This window comes from Hippopotamus amphibius, chromosome 7 (assembly GCF_030028045.1).
Source record: "Hippopotamus amphibius kiboko isolate mHipAmp2 chromosome 7, mHipAmp2.hap2, whole genome shotgun sequence".
In the NCBI taxonomy this organism is placed as follows: Eukaryota; Metazoa; Chordata; class Mammalia; order Artiodactyla; family Hippopotamidae; genus Hippopotamus; species Hippopotamus amphibius.
This window is the reverse complement of record NC_080192.1, coordinates 34,156,881-34,180,956: the sequence shown is the minus strand read 5'-3', so window position 1 is coordinate 34,180,956 and position 24,076 is coordinate 34,156,881. Positions and strand designations below refer to the sequence as shown.

Below are 24,076 nucleotides of genomic sequence, written 5' to 3'. Positions count from 1 at the left end.
ACAATATCATTTATTTTAGCAAACTCTTCTGATATCATTGATATATACAGTGTGGTATAAGCTTCCATGCAAGACTTTTTTTTTTAATTTAAGATAATTTGCAAACGATTTGAATTTTCTTTAAGAGTTTTGTGGGTTTTTTTTACTTTATACCCAGTCATCTCTGATTTTAACATGATGTGCTGTAGTCTATTTTCTCCCCAATGTAGTGGTTTTACTCTCTAAGATGCTCAAGAAAAGCTGTATTTTAAAAATACAGATTCCACTGAACCTGCCAGTAGAGGTCTCTGTGTAGCTGAAGACTGCATTTTAAAAAACATCCCAAGTACCACTGATGCAGTAGTTCAAGAACAATCTTTTCAGAAACACTACCCTGCAGGGTTGGAGGCACACATAGGAGTCTAACTTGAATTCTCATCTGAATGAATTTAGAGAGTGACTAACACAAGGGATAAAAGTGTTAGACCCTGAGGTTCTCATATTAGCAGCATGAGTGTTGCCTTCCTTTTGCTGACACCTCCTCATTTAGCCAAATTGAGACCTGGAAGAGGATGACTAATCAAGAGTGTCTCATAGATGTTACTACATCTGCACTACCACTGTGTGTCCACCACCCTGGTGAAAAGTTTTGTACATACAAAAGCTTACTGAAATGATTATACCCTAGAAGAAAATAAAATCAGCTTTACCTAACTCCTAAGAAATCCAACTTATAATAAGATAATATGCTTTATTAGTTTTCCTTATAAGATATACCTATTTCAAAGATTAGAGCCTGTTACTGGCACACGTCATTCCTTTTGCTACTCAGGTCCATTATGGAGACCAAGGTATCAGATAGAAATTTTCTTGGTACCCAAAGAATTAGAACTGTTGGCTATTCTCAAGAACTATTTCCATCAAGTTATCAAAGGCTTTTATTTGCTCTTCTATAATTTAGAAAATTTAATTTGAAGAAACAGGACCAGTAGTAGAATTAGAGTATTTTTTTAAAGCTCGATGAACACCGATGCAGTCTTAACTTTCAACACCCTTTATTATCTCATCTCAAAAATCATTATTTCATACCTGGCACTTTATAATTATAACTAAATAAGTTATTTTGACATTAAAGTCATGTCTTCAAGAAACCTTGACTGAGTATTTTGATAAAGATTTAGAATACAATGTAGCTTCCTTAGTACTATAATAAATTATTTGGTAGGGTAGACTATTTCCCTGCTTTGATGAGAGCCTCAGTTAAAGATTTCATGTTATATTTAATATTGTACCTCTGAGGTGAATACCTCTGATTACCTCATCACCTGTGATGAATAGATATTATCTTAATGTAACATCCTGCTTTCAGACAGTATCTTAAAATGAATCTAAGCAAAAACACAATATATGCCATTTATTTGACCCTTTATGGTAAACATGGTAGGTAGTTTTTTTTTTCTTCAGATCTTAATTGGAGTATAATTGCTTTACAATGTTGTTACAACAAAGTGAATCAGCTGTATTTATACATATATCCCCATATCCCCTCCCTCCTACCCTCCCTATCCCACGCAGTAGGTGGTTTTTGATTTGGCAAGCATTTCTAGCTTCAAGCCTCTTAAACAGTTCAAAATATATGGGCTCAAATTTTCTTAATAGCTTAAACTCTTTATTAGCAAAGCATTAAGCTCTTACCTGCTTCTTAAAATTGTAAAACATCTGATAATTACCCTGAAGAACGAAATCTAATCCTTTCTCTCTTTCCTTATTAAATATCTGTAAGGGAAAAAAAAAACTATTTCTGGAGTGGTGGAAGGGTGTATAAAGCTAGTTAACTGTGTCCTCAGTAAATGAAAAACTGTGGTATTCCTCTATTTTGTTTCATTGAAAGAGGTGTATTTGTACCTCTCTGTTGATCACTTTTATTTAATACCAAGGCTACCAAGATCGCAACTATGTATAGGGATGCATTATGACTTTGATTGGCCTTATGCATTTTTGCCTTAATGGACCACTTTCTCCATTAAAATAATTAAAATTATATTTTACAACTGTGTTTGCGTAAATGGATGTATCACTCCTGACTATACAGTCTAGGTAAAAGGAATAACTGTCATTAGGACTTTGCCTTCTTAACTCTTAACTCTTAGTATTTTAGTCATCTTACCCTCCCATCCTTCATTTAGTGTTTGCTTTGTTTGTTAATTAATACATTTTATTTTTTAGAGCAATTTTAGGTTAACAGCAAAATTGAGCAGAAAGTACAGAGAGTTCCCACATACCCCTGGTCCCCACATGTACAACCCCCCTCACTGTGAATATCCCACACCAAAGCAGTAAACTTTTTACAATGATGAACCTACATTGACACATCAGTATCACCTATTCCATAGTTTTATAACACTCTTGGTGTTCTACATTCTATGGGTTTTGAAAAATGTGCAATGATATGTATCCACCATGTGGTATTATATGGAATAATTTTACTGCCCTAAAAATCCTCTGTGCTTTGCCTTTTCATCCCTCTCTCTACTTTAACCCCTGGCAACCATTCATCTTTTTGTCTCCATAGTTTTGCTTTTTGCCAGAATGTAATGCCATTGGAATCATCCACATATAGCCTTTTCAGATTGGCTTTTTTCACTTATTAATATGCATTTAAGTTTCCTCTGTTTGTTCATGGCTAGGTAGCTCATTTCTTTTTAATGCTAAATAATATTACATTGTAAGGATGTTTCACAGTTTATCAATTCACCTACTGAAGGACATCTTGGTTGCTTTCAAGTTTTGGCCGATACAAATAAAACTGATATAAGCATCTGTGGGGAGGTTTTTGTGTGGACATACATTTTCATTTTGTTTGGGTAAATACCAAGGAGCCTGATTGCTAGATCAAATGGTAAAAATATGTTTAGTTTTATAAGAAACCACCAAACTATCTTCCAAAGTGTCTCTACCAATTTTCATTACCACGGGCACTTAATGAGAATTCCTATTTCTCCACATCCTCACCAGCGTGTGTTGTTATCAGTGTTTTGGACTGTGGATATTTTAATAGGTAGCTAGTAGTATCTCATTGTTGTTATAATTTGCAATTCGTTAATTAATGCTTATTTGTCGTATTTATCTCTTTCGGTGAGATGCCCTTGAAGGTGTTTGGCTTATTTTTTAATGAAGATATTTTTTTTAATCGTTGAGTTTTAAGCATTCTTTGTACATTTTGGATAACAGTCATTTATCAGATGTGTCTTTTGTAAATGCTTTCTCCCAGTGTATGACTTATCATCTCATTCACTTGACAGTGTCCCTACGAGCAGGAATTTTTAATTTTAATGAAGTTCAGCTCATCGATAATTTTTTCACAGATGTGTCCTTGGTATTATATCTAAAAAGTCATCACCATATCCAAGGTCATCTAGATTTTCTTCTCTTTTTTTCTTCTAGGAGTTTTAGGGTTTTGCATTTTGCTTTTAGGTCTGTGATCCATTTTGAGTTAATTTTTGTGAAGGGTGAGAGGTCTGTGTCTATATGTCTAGATTCTATTTTTTTTTTAACATGGGGATGTTCAGTTGTTCCAGCACCCATAGTTGAGAAGGCTTATCTTTTCTCCATTGCATTGCCTTTGCTCATTTGTCAAAGATCAGTTTACTGTATTATGTGGGTCTATTTCTGGGTTCTCTCTTCTGTTCCATTGATCTGTTTGACTATTCCTTTGCCATTACCACATTATCTTGATTACTGTAGCTTCATAGAAAATCTTGATGTCAGGTAGAATTAGTCTTCCAACTTTTTTCTTCTCCTTCAAAACTAAGTTGGCTATCTGCTAGTTTGGCCTCTTAATATGAACTTTAGAATCAATTTATTGATATCCACAAAATATCTTGCTGGTATTGTAATTGGAATGGTGTTACATCTATAGATCAAGTTGAGAAAAAGTGACTTCTTGACAATATTGAATCTTCTTATCCACAAAGATTTTTTTCCATGGGACATCTTTCCATTTACTTAGGCTTCTTTGATATCTTTTGTCAGTGATTTGTAGGTTTCCTCCTAGGAACTCTTAGTTTTTTAGTAAGAACTTTTACTCATTTAGGGAGTTTATTTTGCCTCTGTGACCATCAGTAGCCTTGTGAAAAGAAGTCCACACTTTTCTTGTGAAAGGCTTGGGAAGTACTTTGAAGTGGCTGGGCTTGGTGGTCTGCTCTTGCTTTCTGACCTGGTTTTTCATAGCATTGGTCTTTTAAATGGATAAAGACTCATATCTCAGAGATTTTTATTATAATCCTTACTAGGATTCAAGGAGAAATACCATAATTTTGGATTTCCCAGATCATGAAATATGGGGTAATCACCACTCCTTTTGTTTTAACTCTATTCTCACTATATTTCACTGAGAAACAATCAGAATGCCCACCTATTTCTGAAATAAACAGCAACTTGCAGTTAAATTATTTTAATTATCTTATTTTTAAAAGAGTGTGTCTGATACTATCCTTCTATTAACTCTCAGTCCAGGTTTCCAACTGCTTGAATTTACCATTTGTGTTTTAGAAGAAAATGGTTAAATGTGTGTCAAGAACTTTAAAACTTTGTATATGACATGATACCATACTTAAAAAAAAAATTAACAGTATAATTTTCTCTACAAAATCAATAAGTTTCAGAGATATACTCTGTGCTTATATTATTTAATAGGCATATAGTTATTTGAGATGCAAACTCTCTTTTTCAAGATTATTAATTTTTTCCCCTGTTTTCAATAGGGACTCTCTGCTTAAAATATTACCTGCTCTAAGAATCCTCAATGGTGAAATGCTAACCTCTTACTCAGAAATTCACGTTGAAGAACCCTATCAACTGGAATTAGAACGTTTCCTGGTATTTTGTCAGTCCCAGATTCGAGAATTTAACTTACTAGCTGAAAAATATGCTACTGGAGAACGGTGAGAGCTTTATCTTCCCCTTGTCATAATTAAAAGATATAATGCAGTTTATACATATGATTAAAAATTATTCTGATCAATACAGTGCTACTCTTTTGGACCAGTACAGTGTGTTTTAGGGATATTTTCTCTTTAAAAAAGAACTTCTGGGCATCATTTTTTATTATTTGAAGTGTATTAATATGTATTTTGAACATAATTTAAAAGCTAAAATTAGATAAAAATAAATGAGAGCATGAGGATAGCTTCAAGACAACATGCAAACATTCAGTCAAATGTTCATTCAATTAATCAGTCAAGTTTACGGGCAAGACACATAATCTAAATATTACACTTTACCCTCAAAAGAATTAATGATTACATTATGAGAAAATTAGCTAAATAAATAGTTACAATGGGGCAAGGCAAGTTTTATAAAGCATATCATATTTATTATATATATTTATTATATAAGGAATCATATTTCACATATATTTGTGTATTAAGGTATTGCGGGAGCACAGTGCAGAAGGGCAGTCAACACACGCACACATTCAGAGGACAGAGGCTGAGAGTAGAGTCCTAAAAATATATCAAAGAGAACTTCTCACTCCTCACCCTGAATTCTGAATCCATTACTATGAATTAATCACAATGATCTTTTTAGAACTGTATTTTCTAATTTATACTGCTCAAAACACAAATGAAAAAGGAAAATTATTTTATATTTTACTTATGATAACTCTGCACTGTAAGTGGAACAATGATATGTACTTCCAAATGTCTAAACTTAATTATTAAATTGCATATTAAATTTTTGCTATTTGTACATGCTCATACTATGTAAGAGTTGGTTTTGCTATTTGTGTTTTTTATTTTAGTCTATTCATATTATATCCAATTGTTATAATGTTTACTTTTAACAAAAACTAAGGTTATTCACATTTTTCTTTTTGTAAGTCTAAACTAATATCTTCTTGTGTATGTATAGTAATCTACAATTCTTACGTAAAGGTGACTCAACACCTCTCATGTTGAAATTTAGATTTACGCTTCTTTGGAAGAGTTTATTGTTATTGCAATTGTTTCATTTTAGACTTGAAAACAGACTATGTTTTTTATGTTTGATCATAAATGGTGGTGAATTTAATACTTAACCATAAACAGTTTATATCCAACATTGAATTGAACCTTTTCTGCATTATTCACCAACAAAATGAATGAAATACAACATATCAAAATATATTGGAGGAACCTATGCTAATGTCTACATTTGTAAACATAGAAAGTGTCTATCTCTACATTTTAGGAAATAACTCTTTCATTTTGTTTGATATAGCTAAATCCAACAATTATGCAAGAGAATCACAAGCATTTATGTTTTAAAGTATTTGAATTCTCTTTGCAGTGGATTTTTTTTTGCAGAGAAAAATGGGAATAAAAACTTTCCCATAATGTAAGTTATTTATTTAAAAGTCCAATACAAATATTTTGCATGGCAAAGTCAATGTACAAAATACTTTTAGCTTTGTTTCATAAATAACTTCACCAAATTTAGGCAGCCATGATTTCTCATGTTTATAGCAGTAGAAGCATGGATTTTTCTCATTCATTTGTACCAAAAATACCAAGGATAAAAATGATTCTAAAACTTGCAGACATTGTGTCTGGATTAATGGATTGGAATTAACTAAACAAATATTTTCACATTCTGTGAGAAATGGATCAAATTTTATATAAAGAATCAGAAATGTTTTTAATGGATTTTATAGTAAAATTTAATATTCATGTCAGGCCACACAGGGATATTTTCAAAACCTGTAGAAGTGTTAATATTTGCTGATATAATTCTTCTTATTAAACATCCTCATTATTTATTTGCTCAGAAGTATATTCACCTTGGATGCTGCAGACAATATCTGCCATTATTTCAAGAAATTGATGACACTTAGTAATGAATGTCGATATGCACATGAACATGGGGATGTAAGTATCACAAAGAGAGATGAATCAGAAGCTCAGCAAAATCATTTGCCTCCTACAAACAGTGATAGGACACTGCAAAATAGAGTCCTTTGCTCTTATTCAAATGAACATAAACCGGACTCACCAGATATTTCTGAGAAGTGGATGGACTCTGGCTCTAGTCATTCCTCATTAACCAACCCTTCCTTGTGTGAAGATACTAAAGGAAGAAATAAGGAAAAAATAGTAGGCCAGAAAAGAGAAGATAGCAAGGCAAGCATTTTCCCCACCAAAAGAATACCATTCATGGAAACAGTAATGACAAACTCTCTACTGAAAAACTGCCAGAATACTGAACATCATGAAAAAATGTAAGATTTATAGGTCATTTTTCTTTTACAGTTGTATTTTATTATTTTTATGTATAATCTTAGACATTGTTACTAAATAATAATTTGGTAAAGGATTTCAATCACTATTATATTTCATGTTAATTTCCTTATGTTCTTATGATGCACAAATTATTAATTACAGTGCAGATTAATTTGATTGAAATTTGGCAGGTTCTGATTTAATTAACTAGTATTATTTAATTTAAAATGAGTAACTGAAATTATTTTCTCTGCCTTCTAATCTCTAAATAATTAAAATGAATTTTTAAGAAGAAATAAAATAATCCCATTATTCTTAAAGTACTGCAAAGACCTCTCACATGAGAGTCTTATGACATGCTTCCAGGGAAAGTCAGAGAATCCTTTCTGCACATGCCTTTCCTTAAATTCCTTAAGCTTAAAATATTCAACAAGCCAGGGTATATTGGTATACTTTGGGGTAGTGTTAGCCAGGGTACCCTAGACATTGCCTATTTGAATCCCATTAGCTCTGAACACTCCAGACATTGCCTGCTGAAATTTCAGATAAACAACATTTGGAACTTTTTAATTCATGATAAATAAAATAGCCAAATGATAATAGTAAGGAAGGATGAGGAACTGAAAATATAGACAAACCAAAGACCTAAAGAATAAAGGGAAAAGAAAATATATACCCACTTGCTGAACCTCACTACTCAGTGTTCTAGGCAGATTCACTGTCAGTTGTGTGGACATTTCCTAAGCATAGTTTACATGTGTCCCTATGCTAAGGGCATTTTCATCATCGTTATTTTTACTAAATAAAGGATGATGGTGATGGTAGTAATAATACGAGCTGTTTTTCCCAACATGCAGAGCACCTTACATTCAGGAAGCCCTGAAGTCAGCTTCTTAATCTGCTTTCACTGCTTTCTGCATGGTGAAAAGCAGTCCAGGTGTTAGTGTCGCTGAAGAAATATCTCTCACTTACCTTTTTATTTTCTTCCTGGGGAAATTTTGATGTTAGTGGGCTGAGGAATTCAAGCACTAAATGACTGGTCAGCTTTGCAAGAAATTCACAGGTACAGCCAGTGAAATTTGTACGTGTCTGTAGAGAAGTATAAGATGCTGTCTCAGGTTAAATGTGTTTTCTTACACACCTTTCATTCTTTACCAGTTATGCATTGCAAATATGTTTACAGACTTTTTGCTTTATCACCCAAATACATATTATAGTGCCTTAAAATTCCTTTACTCATGTTTTATCTTTTTCTAAAAAGTTTAGTTTATATTGGAGCATAGTCGATTAACGATGTTGTATTAGTTTCAGGTGTACAGTAAGTGATTCAGCTATACATATACATATGTCTATTCTTTTTTGAATTCCTTAACTCATGTTTGTTCACAAGACGAAGGAATGAATTAATGGTTGAAGGACCGAATGTGAATTGATTCCATAGCAAAATTTACTAAGTTCTGTTTACCCTAGGAGGAGGAAATGATTTGTTGAAATATGATTTTTTTTTCTATAAGGAGTACAAGTAGTTTATCTTAAGCTGGAAAGAAGTCTTATCCACTAACTTCAATTCATAGCAAAGTAGACTGAAGGCTTCCACAGGAGTCAGTTAAAATGGTGGTGGTGATGATACCAATATTAAGAACAACAGCAAATGGTTACATCCTTCCTTTCTAATTTCCCACAAATATATTTCTGTGAGAAAAAATATATATGGTGATGTCTGACAGTTTATCACTTAATTCCACTTTGCTTTAAAATAACTAGCATGGGGAATGAAAAAATTTCATTGGGCTTGGCAATTATAGAATTATTGAAGACTTTTTCAAGGGAGCCTGGGGAAGGTGATATGCACGAATCACTTCTCCTTCACATGCCTTTTAAAATTAAACTCAGGGATTTGAAGAGCAGTTAAGACAGTAGCTAGCACTTTGACCATACCTTGTACCTTGATAATATGTCTGCAGTTATCTGTGTGGGGAAAGGAAAACACACCCAACGATGAAGAATTAAATGATTAAGCAAACCGAGAACCTGCTCACAATCAATGCACATTGTTATTCAAGTTTTGGTCATGTTTCTGGGCAGACTCTGGGGATGTGGGATAAACACAGTGTTGATTGATTCATTGCCAGAAAAAGGCAAATAGATGTAGGCTGGAAAAATATTAGAACTTACTACTGGGCTTGTAATAGAATAATTTAAGTATTTGTCCATGGGCAGGTAGGAAAGTAAAGCTAGCAAAGACCTGATGGGTCCTTTCTCTTAGAGTGAAGGGGGGCCTTTCTTCCCCTCAAAACCTAATCTCGTCACTGTGAACAGGGTCCCATCCTCTCTTGCCAACTCAACACTGACTCCCACATTTTCCCCTCTTTTGCATCATCACTTTTCTCCCCGTTCTACTGGTTCAACATCCTCACTATCGTACAAAATCTCAGTAATGTCTTCCTCCTTAAAAGATACAAAAAACCCCTAATACTCATATCCCTCTAAGTTACTGGCCCATTTCTCTCCTTCAGATTTGAACGTTTCCATATTATTTTTACTTCTATGACTATAGTTAAAGAAAAGAATGGGTCTTATTTTTAAAGAATACTTTAGAGTAGTCTATGTTTACAAATAAATATAGCTTATGAGGACCTCTTAACTACAACTGTATATTTATGGGTACCAAAAATATATTTTTTCTCCTCTTAATAGTATGGCAGCTATGGTAATGCAGGCATACTGGCGTGGTTACATTGTGCGCAGAAAGATTCATTTCTCTACAAATCTACATCCTGCTGCAATAGGACTCCTGACATCCCAGCCAAATTCCTGCATCAAAAACCAAATTATTTTAAAGAAAGAAGAAATAAAAAATACTGTGAACAACCAAGAACAGAGGGAGAAGGCTGCTACTCTTATTCAGGTTAGTTTTAATCTTTGGGTGAAATAGTCATGAGAGATGTATTAGTTATCTTTCACTGGGTTATTCTGTATAACAGGCAATCCCTGAATCTTAACAATTTACAAATACGTGGATTTATTTCTTACTCATGTGATGTGTAGGCTGCCAGGTAGTTGCAGGTTGGCTGCAATTCTGCTTAGTATCTAGGCTGAAGGAGTAGTCTATAATTTGTAAATACTGTTCTTATGACTAAGGGTCAAGCTGAACCACACAATCATATGAAAACTTTTGCTGAGATGTGGCATTTGCCACATATGCTAACATTTGATTAGTCAAAGCAGGTCTCTCTTGGCCTAATCTATAGCTATTTCTAGAAGCATGTTTAAAGATCTACTAAAATAATTGTTAAAGTCCTTCAAATACCTGTTTAACTTAAAAATTCAGAACCTCACCAAAACCAGATTTCAAAATGAAGTTCAATCTGATCACATTCATCCTTTTATTTATTCACTCATCAAATAATTTTTAGAACATACTGTTTGTCAAGCACTATTTTAGGTTCAGGAAATATAACTAAGAACAAAGCATACAATATCTCTTCCCTCATGGAGATTATGTCCAGGTGGAATAAATAAACACATAAAATAAAGTCTGGAAATTCATGGTACTGCACCTGAATTGAATGATAGTTAACTTAAAAAAAATTTAGTGCTTCCCTTTATTCATTCATTTAGTCAATATTACTTGGCACAAAAATTTTACTAGCTTACATTCTGTTGGGATGTGCAGATAAATAAGTATGTTAGATAGTGATAAATGCTAAAGGGAAAAATAAATCAGGGAAAGCGGGATAGGGATATCTAAGGAAAATTAATCATATTAGACAGGATGGATGTGGAAGACCAGGAAAGGTGACATTGCAGCAAAAGATAAGCCATTGGATGTCTGGGGGAAGAATATTCCAGGCAGAGGGATATCAGATTCAAAGGCACTGATTTAGGAGCATACCCACAGTGTTTACAGAGCAGTAAGATACAGTGTGACTGGAGAGGGATAAGGAAAAAAGAGTAGGACTTATAAATCATAAATCATTGTAAAGACTTTGGCTTTTACTCTGAATGACATGGGAAGATATTACAGGAATCTGAGCAAAGGACACACATGACCAAGTATCCTTTATGTTGTGATTATACTATAGGAAGGCAGCAGTAGAAGTGTTAGGGGAAACACAGAGTGTAACTGCCCACCCTGGCCAGGCAGACAATAACAATTCGCCTGAGTTATTTTACAAGTTATTAACAAGCCACCACCAACCAGGAGAATATGGGAAATCCCCAGTGTAATGGTATTTGGAGGTGGGGCCTTTTGGAGGTGAATATATTATGATGATGGAGCCCCCATGAATGGGATCAGTGCCCTTATAGAAGAAACCCAAGAGAACTTTCTAGTCCCTTCTGCCACGTGAGTACACAGTGAGAAGACAGCCATCTATGAACCAGGAACCTTGCTCTCACCAGACAATAAATCTGTCCATGTCTTGGTCTTAGACTCCTTAGCTTCCTGCAGGGCTGGGAGAAATAAACGTTTGTTGTTTACCTCACCAAGTCTATGGTATTTTTGTTATTGCATCTCAAACAGACTAAGAACAAAAGAGGGGAAAGAAAAACGAGTTTGTTTTCCTCTAAGATAGCTAGCTTGCGTATGCCAGTCACCCACAGTACGTGACATTCCCAGGTCTATAACAACAACCCAGCTACATGAGACTAACAAAGTGGGCAAAGAGCTGATGGTACTCTCCATAATGGGTAAGTCAAAAAGAGGAAGGCCACTTTCTCAGGCTATGCTTTTAATCATGTTCCTCACCACACAAAGACGTCCTCTCTTCTGTTTCTACCATTTGATACTGTTCGAGTTCTTGATTCATAGTGACATCCTTTCTCCTCAGATTAGAGGAGTTTGAACTCTCTTGAAAAGTTATGATTTGTTCACAGCAAGTTACAAAATAATGGAATGTTATTTCTTCACTGAACTTCATTTTTAGAGACAAAAATTATTAGAGTTAATTATAGTTTTTGAAATTTATGTGATGTTTAATATCATGCTATTTTCTTATTTGATAAACTAAGAAATAAACAGAATTGCTAAAAACAAGGAGATTGGGAAAATAGTATTTAATGAATGTCTAGTATGTGACAAGCATGTATTCATGACTATATAAATGTGTATACATTTACCTCACTCCCTTCCCTGCCTTTGAGTCTGTGCCAAAGGCAAGTGATAGTGGCTGACTCCCTTGCTATAGTCTGTTTTTTCTCATTTGTGCAGTCATTGTTTATTTCCACTATGTATGTGCATGTGTATACACACACATACACAAACACAAACACACACACACACACACACACACACACGCACACACACGCCCAAATAGAACTGGGGCATCTTATGTGATTGGTTTGGGAAGCATATTTGGCTATCTCTGTTTGGTCCAGTTGGTCCTGAGTTAGAAGTAGGAACAAAAAATAGAGAAGCTAGTAGTCATTGACCAAATCTTAACCATTTTTGGCTAATTGTTGCAGAGGTTGTGGTTTGGCTTCCTAGGCTGGTTGCCTCAGAGATTGCGTGTAATTTCTTTTGCCATATATGTTCTGACCATTATCTGTTTGTGTACTGCTCTTCTCAATATACTTATTTTTCAGAGTAACAATACCAGTATTATTGCTAACAATATGATTACTATAACATATTTAAGTTACTGTTTGTAGTTAAATTTATATTTTGATTGTATTTCACTAGGAGTATAGTCAAAAAATCTATTTTAAAGTTACTTTAGGACTTCCTTGGTTGCACAGTGGTTAAGAATCCACCTGCCAATGCAGGGGACATGAGTTCAAGCCCTGGCCTGGGAAGATCCCACATGCCATGGAGCAACTAAGTCCATCTGCCAAACTACTAAGCCTGCGCTCTAGAGCCCGCGAGCCACAACTACTGAGCCTATGAGCCACAACTACTGAAGCCTGTGTGCCTAGAGCCTGTGCTCTGCAATGAAAGAAGCCACCGCAATGAGAAGCCCGTGCACCACAACAAAGAATAGCCTCCACTCACCACAACTAGAGAAAGCCCATGTACAGCAACGAAGACCCAATAATGAAGACCCAATGCAGCCAAAATAAATAAATACATAAATAAAATAATAAATAAATCTTCAAAAAAAAGTCACTTTAAATACCTTCTATGTGGTTATGACCATAGCACAAAATATATTTTTACATTTTTTTCAGGAGTTTCTTTTATTTTGTATTTATTTGTTTTACAATAATTTTTAAGCATGTGCACAGTTCCAAAGTCAAATCTAAGCAAGGTGTATATTAAGAGATATCTGGGTTCTATTGCTGTACCTTCCACTCTGTTTTCTATCTATATAGCTAATAATTTTTAAAATTAATTTTATGCTTTATGCTTTCACTTTGTAAATATTAGCAACCACGTATATTTAAATATATAAGTTTATATAATGTGTATGTTTTTTATATGTTTTATATGGATTTTCATAGATAAATGTAGGCAATGCAATACACATTTCTACCTGTGTTTTACACTTACTATATATCCTGGTGCTTACTCCCTAGCAGTGTATAAAGATACTAATTTTTTAAAAGCTCCAGTGTTCTTGGAGTTATAGTTAGGATAAACCAAGATTCCTCCAAGGTTATTGAGGAACCTGAATATTATTAATTCTGTTATTATGTGCTTGGTTTATTTAAAGATTAAATTAGTTAATTGTTATGGGCCAGGATTCCAAGTCTCTAACATGACCATTTATATATGTTGAAATTTTCTTAAATGGGTGTTAGGTTATTTTATACATAATCATTTGAAAATTACCAAAATTGGTTTTCCTCTGTATCTCTTTCTTCTTAATTTAGAATGGGTCCCAGAGGAATTGTCAGATAATTGATTGGTTGACCTACATGTGCAGTTGAGGGAGTTTTAAAGATTCTTTTCTGCTTACCATGAGGAAAGTCTCCTGAGATTCAGAACTTTAGACACAAGCAGTCGTTTAATTTATCTTGCAGTTTTAAATGTCACATAAAGTTCAAAAAGCAGATTATTGAGCCATTAAACTAAGGTCTAAGATGTTTTATCTTCCTAATGGGATAACACAGAGAATCTGGTTTGGAGTTTGATCTATAACCTTGTATAACATGCTTTAAATTTTTGTTTAGGCAGTTTGGAAGGGCTTTCTTTTACGAAAGAAACTGACAACAGCTCTAGAGGCCATTAAGAATGAAGAATCTGAAGAAGAATACGAAGAAATAGATTTAGAAGATTTTACATTTGATGAAGTAAGTGCCAACTACAACATATAGAGATTGGTCTTAGAATATTTTAATATTACTATTTTGGGGTTAAACCCGTTTCTAAGATTTTCACCCTTTTAACGCTGTTATAGATTTTTGTTTTTTAAATTGCACTTGAAAAAGTATGTTTCCATTTTTTTCTTTTAAGCTCTTTATTGGAATGTAATTGCTTTACACACTTGTACCAGCTTTTGAGGTACACCACAGTGAATCAGCTGTATTTAGACATATATCCCATATCCCCTCCCTCCCGCAACTCCCTCCTGCTCTCCCTGTCCTGGCCCTCTAAGGCATCACCCATCATCGAGTTGATCTCCCTTTGTTATACAGCAACTTCCCACTAGCTATCTCTTTTACATTTGGTAGTTGATATATGTCTAAGCTACTCTCTCACTTCATCCCAACTTCCCTTTTGCCCCTTGCCCCCCCAACCCCGTGTTCTCCAATCCATTCTCTGCATCTGCATCCTTATTCTTGCCCTTTCACTGGGTTCATCAGTACCTTTTTTTTTTTTTTCTTTTAGATTCCGTATATATGAGTTAGCATACAGTATTTCTTTTTCTTTTTCTGGCTTACTTCACTCTGTATGACAGACTCTAGGTCTATCCACCTCATTACATATAGCTCCATTTCATTCCTTTCTATGGCTGAGTGATATTCCATTGTATATATATGCCACATCTTCTTTATCCATTGATCTCTTGATGGGCATTTAGGTTGCTTCCATATCCTGGCTATTGTAAATAGTGCTGCAATGAACATTATGGTACCTGTTTCTTTTTGGATTATGGTTTTCTCTGGGGATATGCCCAGTAGTGGGATTACTGGATCACGTGGTAGATCTATTTTTAGTTTTGTAAGGAACCTCCAAACTGTTTTCCATAGTGGCTGTACCAACTTACAGTCCCACCAACAGTGCAGGAGAGTTCCCTTTTCTCCACACCCTCTCCAACAATTATTGTTTCCAGATTTTGTGATGATGGCCATTCTGACCAGTGTGAGGTGATACCTCATTGTGGCTTTGACTTGCATTTCTCTAATGATGAGTGATGTTGAGCATCTTTTCATGTGTTTGTTGGCCATCTGTCCGTCTTCTTTGGAGAAATGTCTATTTAGGTCTTCTGCCCATTTGTGGACTGGGTTATTTACTTTTTTGGTATTAAGCTGCATGAGCTACTTGTCTGTTTTGCAGATTAATCCTTTGTCTGTTGCTTCGTTGGCAAGTATTTTCTCCCATTCTGAGGGTTGTCTTCTTGTCTTCTTTATGGTTTCTTTCGCTGTGCAAAAGCTTTTAAGTCTCATGAGGTCCCATTTGTTTATTCTTGATTTATTTCCATTATTTTAGGAGGTGGGTCTAAAAGGATCTTGCTTTGATGGATGTCATAGAATGTTCTGCCTATGTTTTCCTCTAGGAGTTTTATAGTGTCCGGCCTTACATGTAGGTCTTTAATCCATTTGGAGTTTATTTTTGTGTATGGTGTTAGGAAGTGGTCTAATTTCATTCTTTTCCATGTTGCTGTCCAATTTTCCCAGCACCACTTATTGAAGAGGCTGTCTTTTTTCCATTGTATATTCTTGCCTCCTTTGTCAAAGATAAGGTGCCCATATGTGCTTGGGTTTACCTCTGAGTTCTCTATTCTATTCCATTGATCGTCCTTTCTATTTTTGTGCCAGTACCATACTGTCTTGATCACTGTAGCCTTGTAGTATCATTTGAAGTCAGGAAACCTGGTTCCACCAACTCCATCTTTCCTTCTCAAGATTGCTTTGGCTATTCAGGGTCTTTTGTGTTTCCATACAAATCGTAAGATTTCTTACTCTAGTTCTGTGAAAAATGCCATTGGTAATTTGAAAGGGATTGCGTTGAATCTGTAAATTGCTTTGGGTAGTACAGTCATTTTTACAATGTTGATTCTTCCAATCCAAGCACATGGTATGTCCCTGCATCTGTTTGTATCGTCTTTGATTTCTTTCATCAGTGTCTTATAGTTTTCTGCATTCAGGTTTTTGCCTCCTTAGGCAGGTTTATTTCTAAGTATTTTATTCTTTATGTTGCAATGGTAAATGGGAGAGTTTCCTTAATTTTCTTTCTGCTTTTTTATTGTTAGTGTATAGGAATGCAAGAGATTTCTGCGCATTAATTTTGTATCCTGCTACTTTACTAAATTCATCGATTAGTGCTAGCAGTTTTCTGGTAGTCTTTAGGATATTCTACGTATAATATCATGTCATCTGCAAAGAGTGACAGTTTTACTTCTTCTTTTCCAAATTGGATTCCTTTTATTTCATTTTCTTCTCTGATTGCTGTGGCTAAAACTTCCAAAACTCTGTTGAATAATAATGGTGAGAGTGGGCACCCTTGTCTTGTTCCTGTTCTTAGAGGGAATGCTTTCAGTTTTTCACCATTTAGAACGATGTTGGCTGTTGGTTTGTCATATATGGCTTTTATTATATTGAGGTAATTTCCTTCTGTGCCCATTTTATGGAGAGTTTTTATCATAAATGGATGTTGAATTTTGTCAAAAGCTTTTTCCATATCTATTGAGATGATCATATGTGTTTTTTTTTGTTTTTTATAAATTTATTTATTTATTTATTTATTTAATTGGCTGTGTTGGGTCTTTTTTGCTGTGTGTGGGCTTTCTTTTAGCTGCGGTGAGTGGGTGCTACTCTTTGTTGTGGTGCATGGGCTCCTCATTGCCATGGCTTCTCTTATTGTGGAGCATGGGCTCTAGGTGCGTGGGCTTCACTAGTTGCAGCACATGGGCTCAATAGTTGTGGCTCATGGGCTCTAAAGCACAGGGTCAATAGTTGTGGCGTACGGGCATAGTTTCTCCACGGCATGTGGGATCTTCCTGGAGCAGGGATTGAACTTGTGTCCCCTGCATTGGCAGGTGGATTCTCAACTACTGCATCAACTAGGAAGCCCCGATCATATAGTTTTTATCCTTCAATTTGTTGATATGATGTATTACATTGATTGATTTGCATATATTGAAGAATCCTTGCATCCCAGGGAGAAACCCCACTTGATCATGGTGTATGATCTTTTTAATGTGCTGTTGGATTCTGTTAGCTAGTGTTTTGTTGAGTATTTTTGCATCTATATTCATTAGTGATATTGGTCTGTAATTTTCTTTTTTTGTGATATCTTTGCCTGGTTTTGGTATCAGGGTGATGGTGGCCTCATAGAATGAGTTTGGGAGTGTTCCTCCTTCTGCTATATTTTGGAAGAGTTTGAGAAGGATAGGTGTTAGCTCTTCTCTAAATGTTTGATAGAATTCGCCTGTGAAGCCATCTGGCCCTGGGCTTTTGTTTTTGGGGAGATTTTTAATCACAGTCTCAATTTCTGTACTTGTGATTGGTCTGTTCATATTTTCTATTTCTTCCTGGTTAAGTCTTGGAAGATTGTATTTTTCTAAGAATTTATCCATTTCTTCTAGGTTATGCAATTTCTTGGTATATAGTTGCTTGTAGTAGTCTCTCATGATTTTTTGTATTTCTGTGGTGTCCATTTACACTTCTTTTTCATTTCTAATTCTGTTGATTTGCGTCTTCTCCCTTCTTTTCTTGATGAGTCTGGCTAATGGTTTATCGATTATGTTAATCTTCTCAAAGAACTGGCTTTTAGTTTCAATGATCTTTGCTATTGTTTCCTTCATTTCTTTTTCATTTATTTCTGATCTGGTCTTTATGATTTCTTTCCTTCTGCTCACTTTGGGGTTTCTTTGTTCTTCTTTCTCTAATTGTTTTAGGTGTAAGGTTAGATTGTTTATTCAAGATTTTTCTTGTTTCTTGAGGTAGGACTGTATTGCTATAAAATCCCCTCTTAGAACTGCTTTTGCTGCATCCCATAGGTTTTGGGTTGTTGTGTTTTCGTTGTCATTTGTTTCTAGGTATTTTTTGATTGCCTCTTTGATTTCTTTAGTGATACCTTTGTTGTTTAATAACATATTGTTTAGCCTCCATGTGTTTGTATTTTTTACCATTTTTTTCCCTGTAATTGATATCTAGTCTCATGGCGTTGTGGTCAGAGAAGATGCTTGATACGATTTCAGTTTTCTTGAATTTACCATGGCTTGATTTGTGACCCAAGATGTGATCTATCCTGGAAAATGTTGCATGTGCACTTGAGAAGAAAGTGTATTCTGTCGTTTATGGATGGAATGTCCTATTAATATCAATTAAGTCGAGATGGTATAATGTGTCATTTAAAGCTTGTGTGTCCTTACTTATTTTCTGTTTGGAGGATCTGTCCATTGATGTAAGTGGGGGGTGTTCAAGTCTCCTACTATTATTGTGTTCCTGTCGATGTCCCCTTTTATGGCTGTTAGCATTTGTCTTATGTATTGAGGTGCTCCTATGTTGGGTGCATAGATATTTACAATTGTTATATGTTCTTCTTGAATGGATCCCTTGATCATTATGTAGTGTCCTTCCTTGTCTCTTGTAATAGTCTTTACTTTCAAGTCTAATTTGTCTGATATGAGTATTGCTACTCCAGCTTTCTTTTGACTTCCATTTGCATGGAATATCTTTTTCCATCCCCTTACTTTCAGTCCATATGTGTCCCTTGGTCTGAAGTGGGTTTCTTGTAGGCAGCATGTAGAAGGGTCTTGTTTTTGTATCCATTCAGCCAGTCTGTGTCTTTTAGTTGGAGCATTTAATCCATTTACATTTAAGGTGATTATTGACATGTGTGTTCCTATTACCATTTTCTAAATTGTTTTGGGTTTGTTTTTGTAGGCCTTTTCCTTCTCTTGTGTTTCCTACTTGGAAAAGTTCCTTTAGCACTTGTTATAAGGCTGGTATGGTGGTGCTGAATTCTCTTCACTTTTGCTTGTCTGTAAAGCTTTTGATTTCTCCATAAAATCTGAATGAGATTGTTGCTGAGTAAAGTATTCTGGGCTGTAAGACTTTCAGTATATCCTGCCATTCCCTTCTGGCCTGCAGAATTTCTGCAGAAGGATCAGCTGTTATCCTTAAGAGTTTTCCCTTATATGTTATTTGTTGCTTTTCTCTTGCTGCTTTTAACATTGTTTTTTTGTGTTTTTCATTAGTTTGATAAATATGTGCCTTGATGTATTTCTCCTTGGGTTTATTCTGTATGGGACTCTCTGTGCTTCTTGGGCTTGATTAATTATTTCCTTTCCCATGTTGGGGAAGCTTTCCACTATAACCTCTACAAATACTTTCTCAGCCCCTTTCTTTTTTTCTTCTTCTTCTGGGATGCCTATGATTCAAATGTTGGTGTGCTTAATGTTGTCACCAAGGTCTCTGAGACTGTCTTCCATTCTTTTTATTCTTCTTTCTCTTTCCTGCTCTGTGGCAACTTTTCCCCCATTCTATCTTCCAACTCACTTATTTGTTCTTCTGCCTCCGTTATTCTGCTGTTTATACCATCTAGAGTATTTTTAATTTGGTTATTTTGTTGTCCATTACTCTGTGTTTGCTCTTTAGTTCTTCTGAGTCCTTATTAACTGTTTCTTGTATTTTCTCTATTTTGTTTTCCAGATTTTGGATCATCTTTACTATCATTACTCTGAATTCTTTTTCAGGCAGTTTTCCTACTTCCTCTTCATTTATTTGGTCTTGGGGGTTTTTTTCCTTCTCCTTTGCCTGCATCGTGTTTCTTTGTTTTCTCATTTTGTGTCATTTATAGGATTTGCTGTCTCCTTTCCCTATGCTGCCTGATTGTAATTCCTCTTGTTTTTGCCCTCTGCCCCTGTGGTGTGGTTTGTCCAGTGTCTTGAGTAGGCTTCCTGGTTGGGGGGTCTGGTGTCTGCTTTCTGGTATGTGGCTCTGTGTCTTTTCTCTGATGAGCAGGGCCATGTCAGGAGGTATGTTTTAGGGTATCTGTGAGGTTAATATGGCTTTAGGTAGTCTGTGTGCTGATGGGTGAGTTTGTGTTCCTGTCTTGTTTGTAGTTTGGTGTGAGGTGTCCAGCACTGGCAGTTGCAGACAGTCAGATGAAGCCGAGTCTTAGCCTCTGATGCAGGGCTCTGTGAGAGTTCTCTGCAGTTAATCTTCCCTGTGTCTGAGGACTCTCTAGTAGTCTAGCATTCTGGATTCAGTGCTCCCTCCCCACTCCTACTTGACTTCTGATGGAGTAGTCCAGACTTCAGAGGTTGCTTGTCCCTGCAATAAAGGGGTTTAAAGAGGACTGTCCAAGCCCCAGAGTAATGGCAGAGTGTTGAGTCAAACAAATACTAAGTGAAGGAAACACAGACATGTATAAGACACACAAACACTTAATCCAGTAGAACATAAGGCACTAGAAAGACCTGACAGAGGAACCCCAGTATGCCATCAGACAATCAAAGAGAATACCAACAGAAATTCAAAACAAAGCAAAAAAAATCCAAGAAAAACAAAAACAAAAACAAAAAAAACCACACACACAGAAACACAAATCCAGGGAGATTTTGAAAGCTAGGATCAAATATAATAAAGAGCAAGAGTACCGCCAGACAGACTGAGCATTCTCAGAATGAAATCAGGCAATTATACTTAGAACTAAGATAAAGACAAATCCTAATAATAAAAACCAAAGCATTGTGTCATCTAGAGAATAAAGCAAGGAAACAGAGTGGACTGATAGTATTGCTTATAAGTATGTTAGAATAAAATAAACTAAAAAAGGATAGAAGACAGGGCAACAGAAGAGCGTAGTGTGACTGGAAATATGAAAAGAAAAAGAAATAGAAATGTATAAAAGATAGAGCTGAAAAGAAAGTAGGAGAGTCAGCACTACAAAAAACTTAGCTAGAAATAGAAATAAATAAAAAGGCTAAAAATAAAAATAGAATAAAAAATAGGATAAAAAATGTTATAAAACGTGTAGATCCCTTAGAACTAAGATCGTAATTAATAAAGAAAGAAAAAAATCTAGAACTGACCCCAGAATGGACCAGATCAATAGAATTAATAATAATATTTCTGTTTCCTTGGTGTCTCAACTGTAAGTGTCCTTCTACCCACCTTGGGTTTTTTGTATTACTCTGCGACCAGCAGAACTTCCTTTATTGTTCATCTGTAAGCACCAGTGTGTGGGGAGAGAGAAGGTACAATAGTGGCTCCTTCCCCTGGGAGTGACTGAGCAGTGGCGCCCTGCCTTGGTCACAGTGGCTCATTCAGCCATGGCAGGCCTGTTGCAGAGGGACGCCGGTGGTTCAGGTGTAAACAGAATGTCTCCAGAGCTTGGCTACTCTGTGGACTTCTGGCTCTCGGCTGCAGGCACTCTAGGCCAGCCCTGCCCAGGGGCCTTTGTTAACCCTGAGTCCCTTAGCCAGGCCAAGAGGGGTCCTTCCTTTGTCCATCACAGGTATGGAGAGAGAAGCTACACCCGCGGCTCCTCCCCGCTGCTTGTGAGTCAGCAGTATCGACCCCTGCCTTGGCCGCCCAGCTTTCCAAGGTAGGCATTCTCCACTGAAGATTTCTTCGCTCCTGTCCTCTCAGTCTGTCTCCCCACTGCCAACAATGTTTCTCACCCTGAATCAGTTCTCCAATTTCCACATTCCAGCTCCCAGACCCCCTGTTCATCTGTGAACTGATGTCTCAGTCCGGACACACTGAGCCGTGGTGCGGATCCTCCATGTATTTCTCACTCTTTCCCATCTGCCACAGCTCAGCCACTTCACCCTCTTTGAACAGTCGCAAATGCCTTCCTTCTGACCCAAGGAAATTCCCCATTGGAGAAGGGGTTTCCCCATCAGATAAGGGATGTTTCCCTGAATTCCGCGATCTCCTCTCTGTTTCAGATCCCCCCTCCCCAGGGTGTGGGACCCGTCCCTTTCCTTTATTCTCCTCCTCTTTCTCCTTTTTTTTTTTTTTCCCCTCTGTCCTACTCAGTTATGTTGGGATCTTTGCAGTCCTTTCTGTTGTCTGAGGTCTTTTGCTGGTGTTCAGCTGGTTCTCTGTGGGAATTATTGCATCTTTTGGTGTATTCCTGATGCATCTGTGGAGAGGGATGCATTCCACATCCCTCTGCTTCTCCGCCATCTTTCTTTGGTCTGTTTCCATTTTTTAAAACATCTTCTTGATTTATGAACGAGCTTGTACAGTGTGTAAATGTGGTCATGGAATATTTACAAGAATTCTTGTGTATTCTTCAGCCAGCTTTATGTGTTTTATCAATTATTCTTCATTAAATATAACTTTAAGCTTATTTATGCCATGTTTAACAAACTTTAGTGGTTCTTTGTTGCCTAGCAAAATCAGAACAGCCTCCTTCAATTGTTATTCAAGTAATCAACAGAAAGGCAGCAAGTTCTACAGATGTATTTACCACTTCCCACCTGTGGTGTCCACATACTCTAACCACATTTAGCACCTCTTACATCCTTAGTCTTGCTTATTATGTTTCCTCTTCTCTAGACAGTTAAACCCACATAAGTACCACTAAGATTCCTGGAAGACTTCCTCATGCCTCCATAGTATTCACAGCTCCATCATCATAGATAAGTTTTGCCTATTTCTGAACTCCCAATAAGTGGAATCGTCCAGTATGTACTCTTTTTTCACATAATATTATGTCTGTGAGATTTACCTATGTGGTTGAGTGTAGCTGTATATATATATGTGCCATTATTTTGAATAAACTACTTTTAATCTATTATTTGAATATGCCAGTTTTTAAAAGTCTGTTCTACTCTTGGTGGATTATTTGTTACTGAGTCATTTCTAGTGTTGTCTGACTGAAGATGCTGTGAACGTTCTTGTACATGCTTTTTGATGTGCATATTCACATTTCTCTTGGGAACTGAATTTCTGAGTCATAACGTTTACCTATGTTTAGTAGCTAGTACCTAAGGGTATTCTAAAGTGATTGTAGCAATTTACAGTCCTATCAGCAGAATATGAGAGTTTCAGAGGAGCTTTATCCTCATTAACACTTTGTATTTTCATGTCTTTTTTTCCCCCAATCCAGTAGGTTGATAGTGGTATCTAGTTGTTCTAATTTATATTTCTCTCATAACTAATAATGTTGAATACATTTTCATATGCTTACTGGCCATTTGGATATCTACTTTTGTGACATGATCAAGTGTTTGTGCATTTTTAAGTTGGGTTGTACATCTTTTTTCTTACTGGCTTGTAGGAATGCTTTATGTAATCTGAATACTACTCTGTTTTCCCTTGCAAATATATTCTCTAAATTCTGGGATATCCCTTTTTTCTCTCTTTATGGTTCATTTTGATGAACAGAATGTTTCTATTTTAAATTAAAAACAAAAGCTTTTAGTTGTTGTGACATATAAGAAATCTTTGCTTACTCAGGTCATTAAGATATTCTAGAAACTTAATTATCTTAACTTTCAGCAGTTAGGTCTATAATGCATCTGGAATTAAATTTTGCCTGCAGTGTGATTAAGGGGTCAAGTTCTCCTCCAGACATACACATTTGATTGTGTTGTTGACCCACAACCATTTGTTTTATACACCATACTTTTCACAAAGGATTTAAATTAAATAAAGTGGAAGCTTTATTTAAATCCAGGAAACTGTGTGCGTGTATTCTGTTAACTTTTCTTGTCATTCTTTTGTTTATCCTTTTTGTCACTACTTTAATTACTGTATAATTTATAATA

At 35.8% G+C, this 24,076-nt stretch overlaps 1 protein-coding gene across 1 annotated transcript in view; it reads left to right on the top strand.

The window, feature by feature from the left end:
- LRRIQ1 (leucine rich repeats and IQ motif containing 1) overlaps positions 1-24,076 on the top strand; it is a 201,709-nt gene that overhangs the window by 67,671 nt on the left and 109,962 nt on the right. Inside the window, exons 15-18 of the mRNA XM_057743161.1 lie at positions 4,743-4,922; positions 6,788-7,237; positions 9,936-10,146; positions 14,352-14,471. Of these exons, the coding sequence (XP_057599144.1) occupies positions 4,743-4,922; positions 6,788-7,237; positions 9,936-10,146; positions 14,352-14,471 (961 nt within the window). The remainder of the gene's footprint in view (positions 1-4,742; positions 4,923-6,787; positions 7,238-9,935; positions 10,147-14,351; positions 14,472-24,076) is intronic.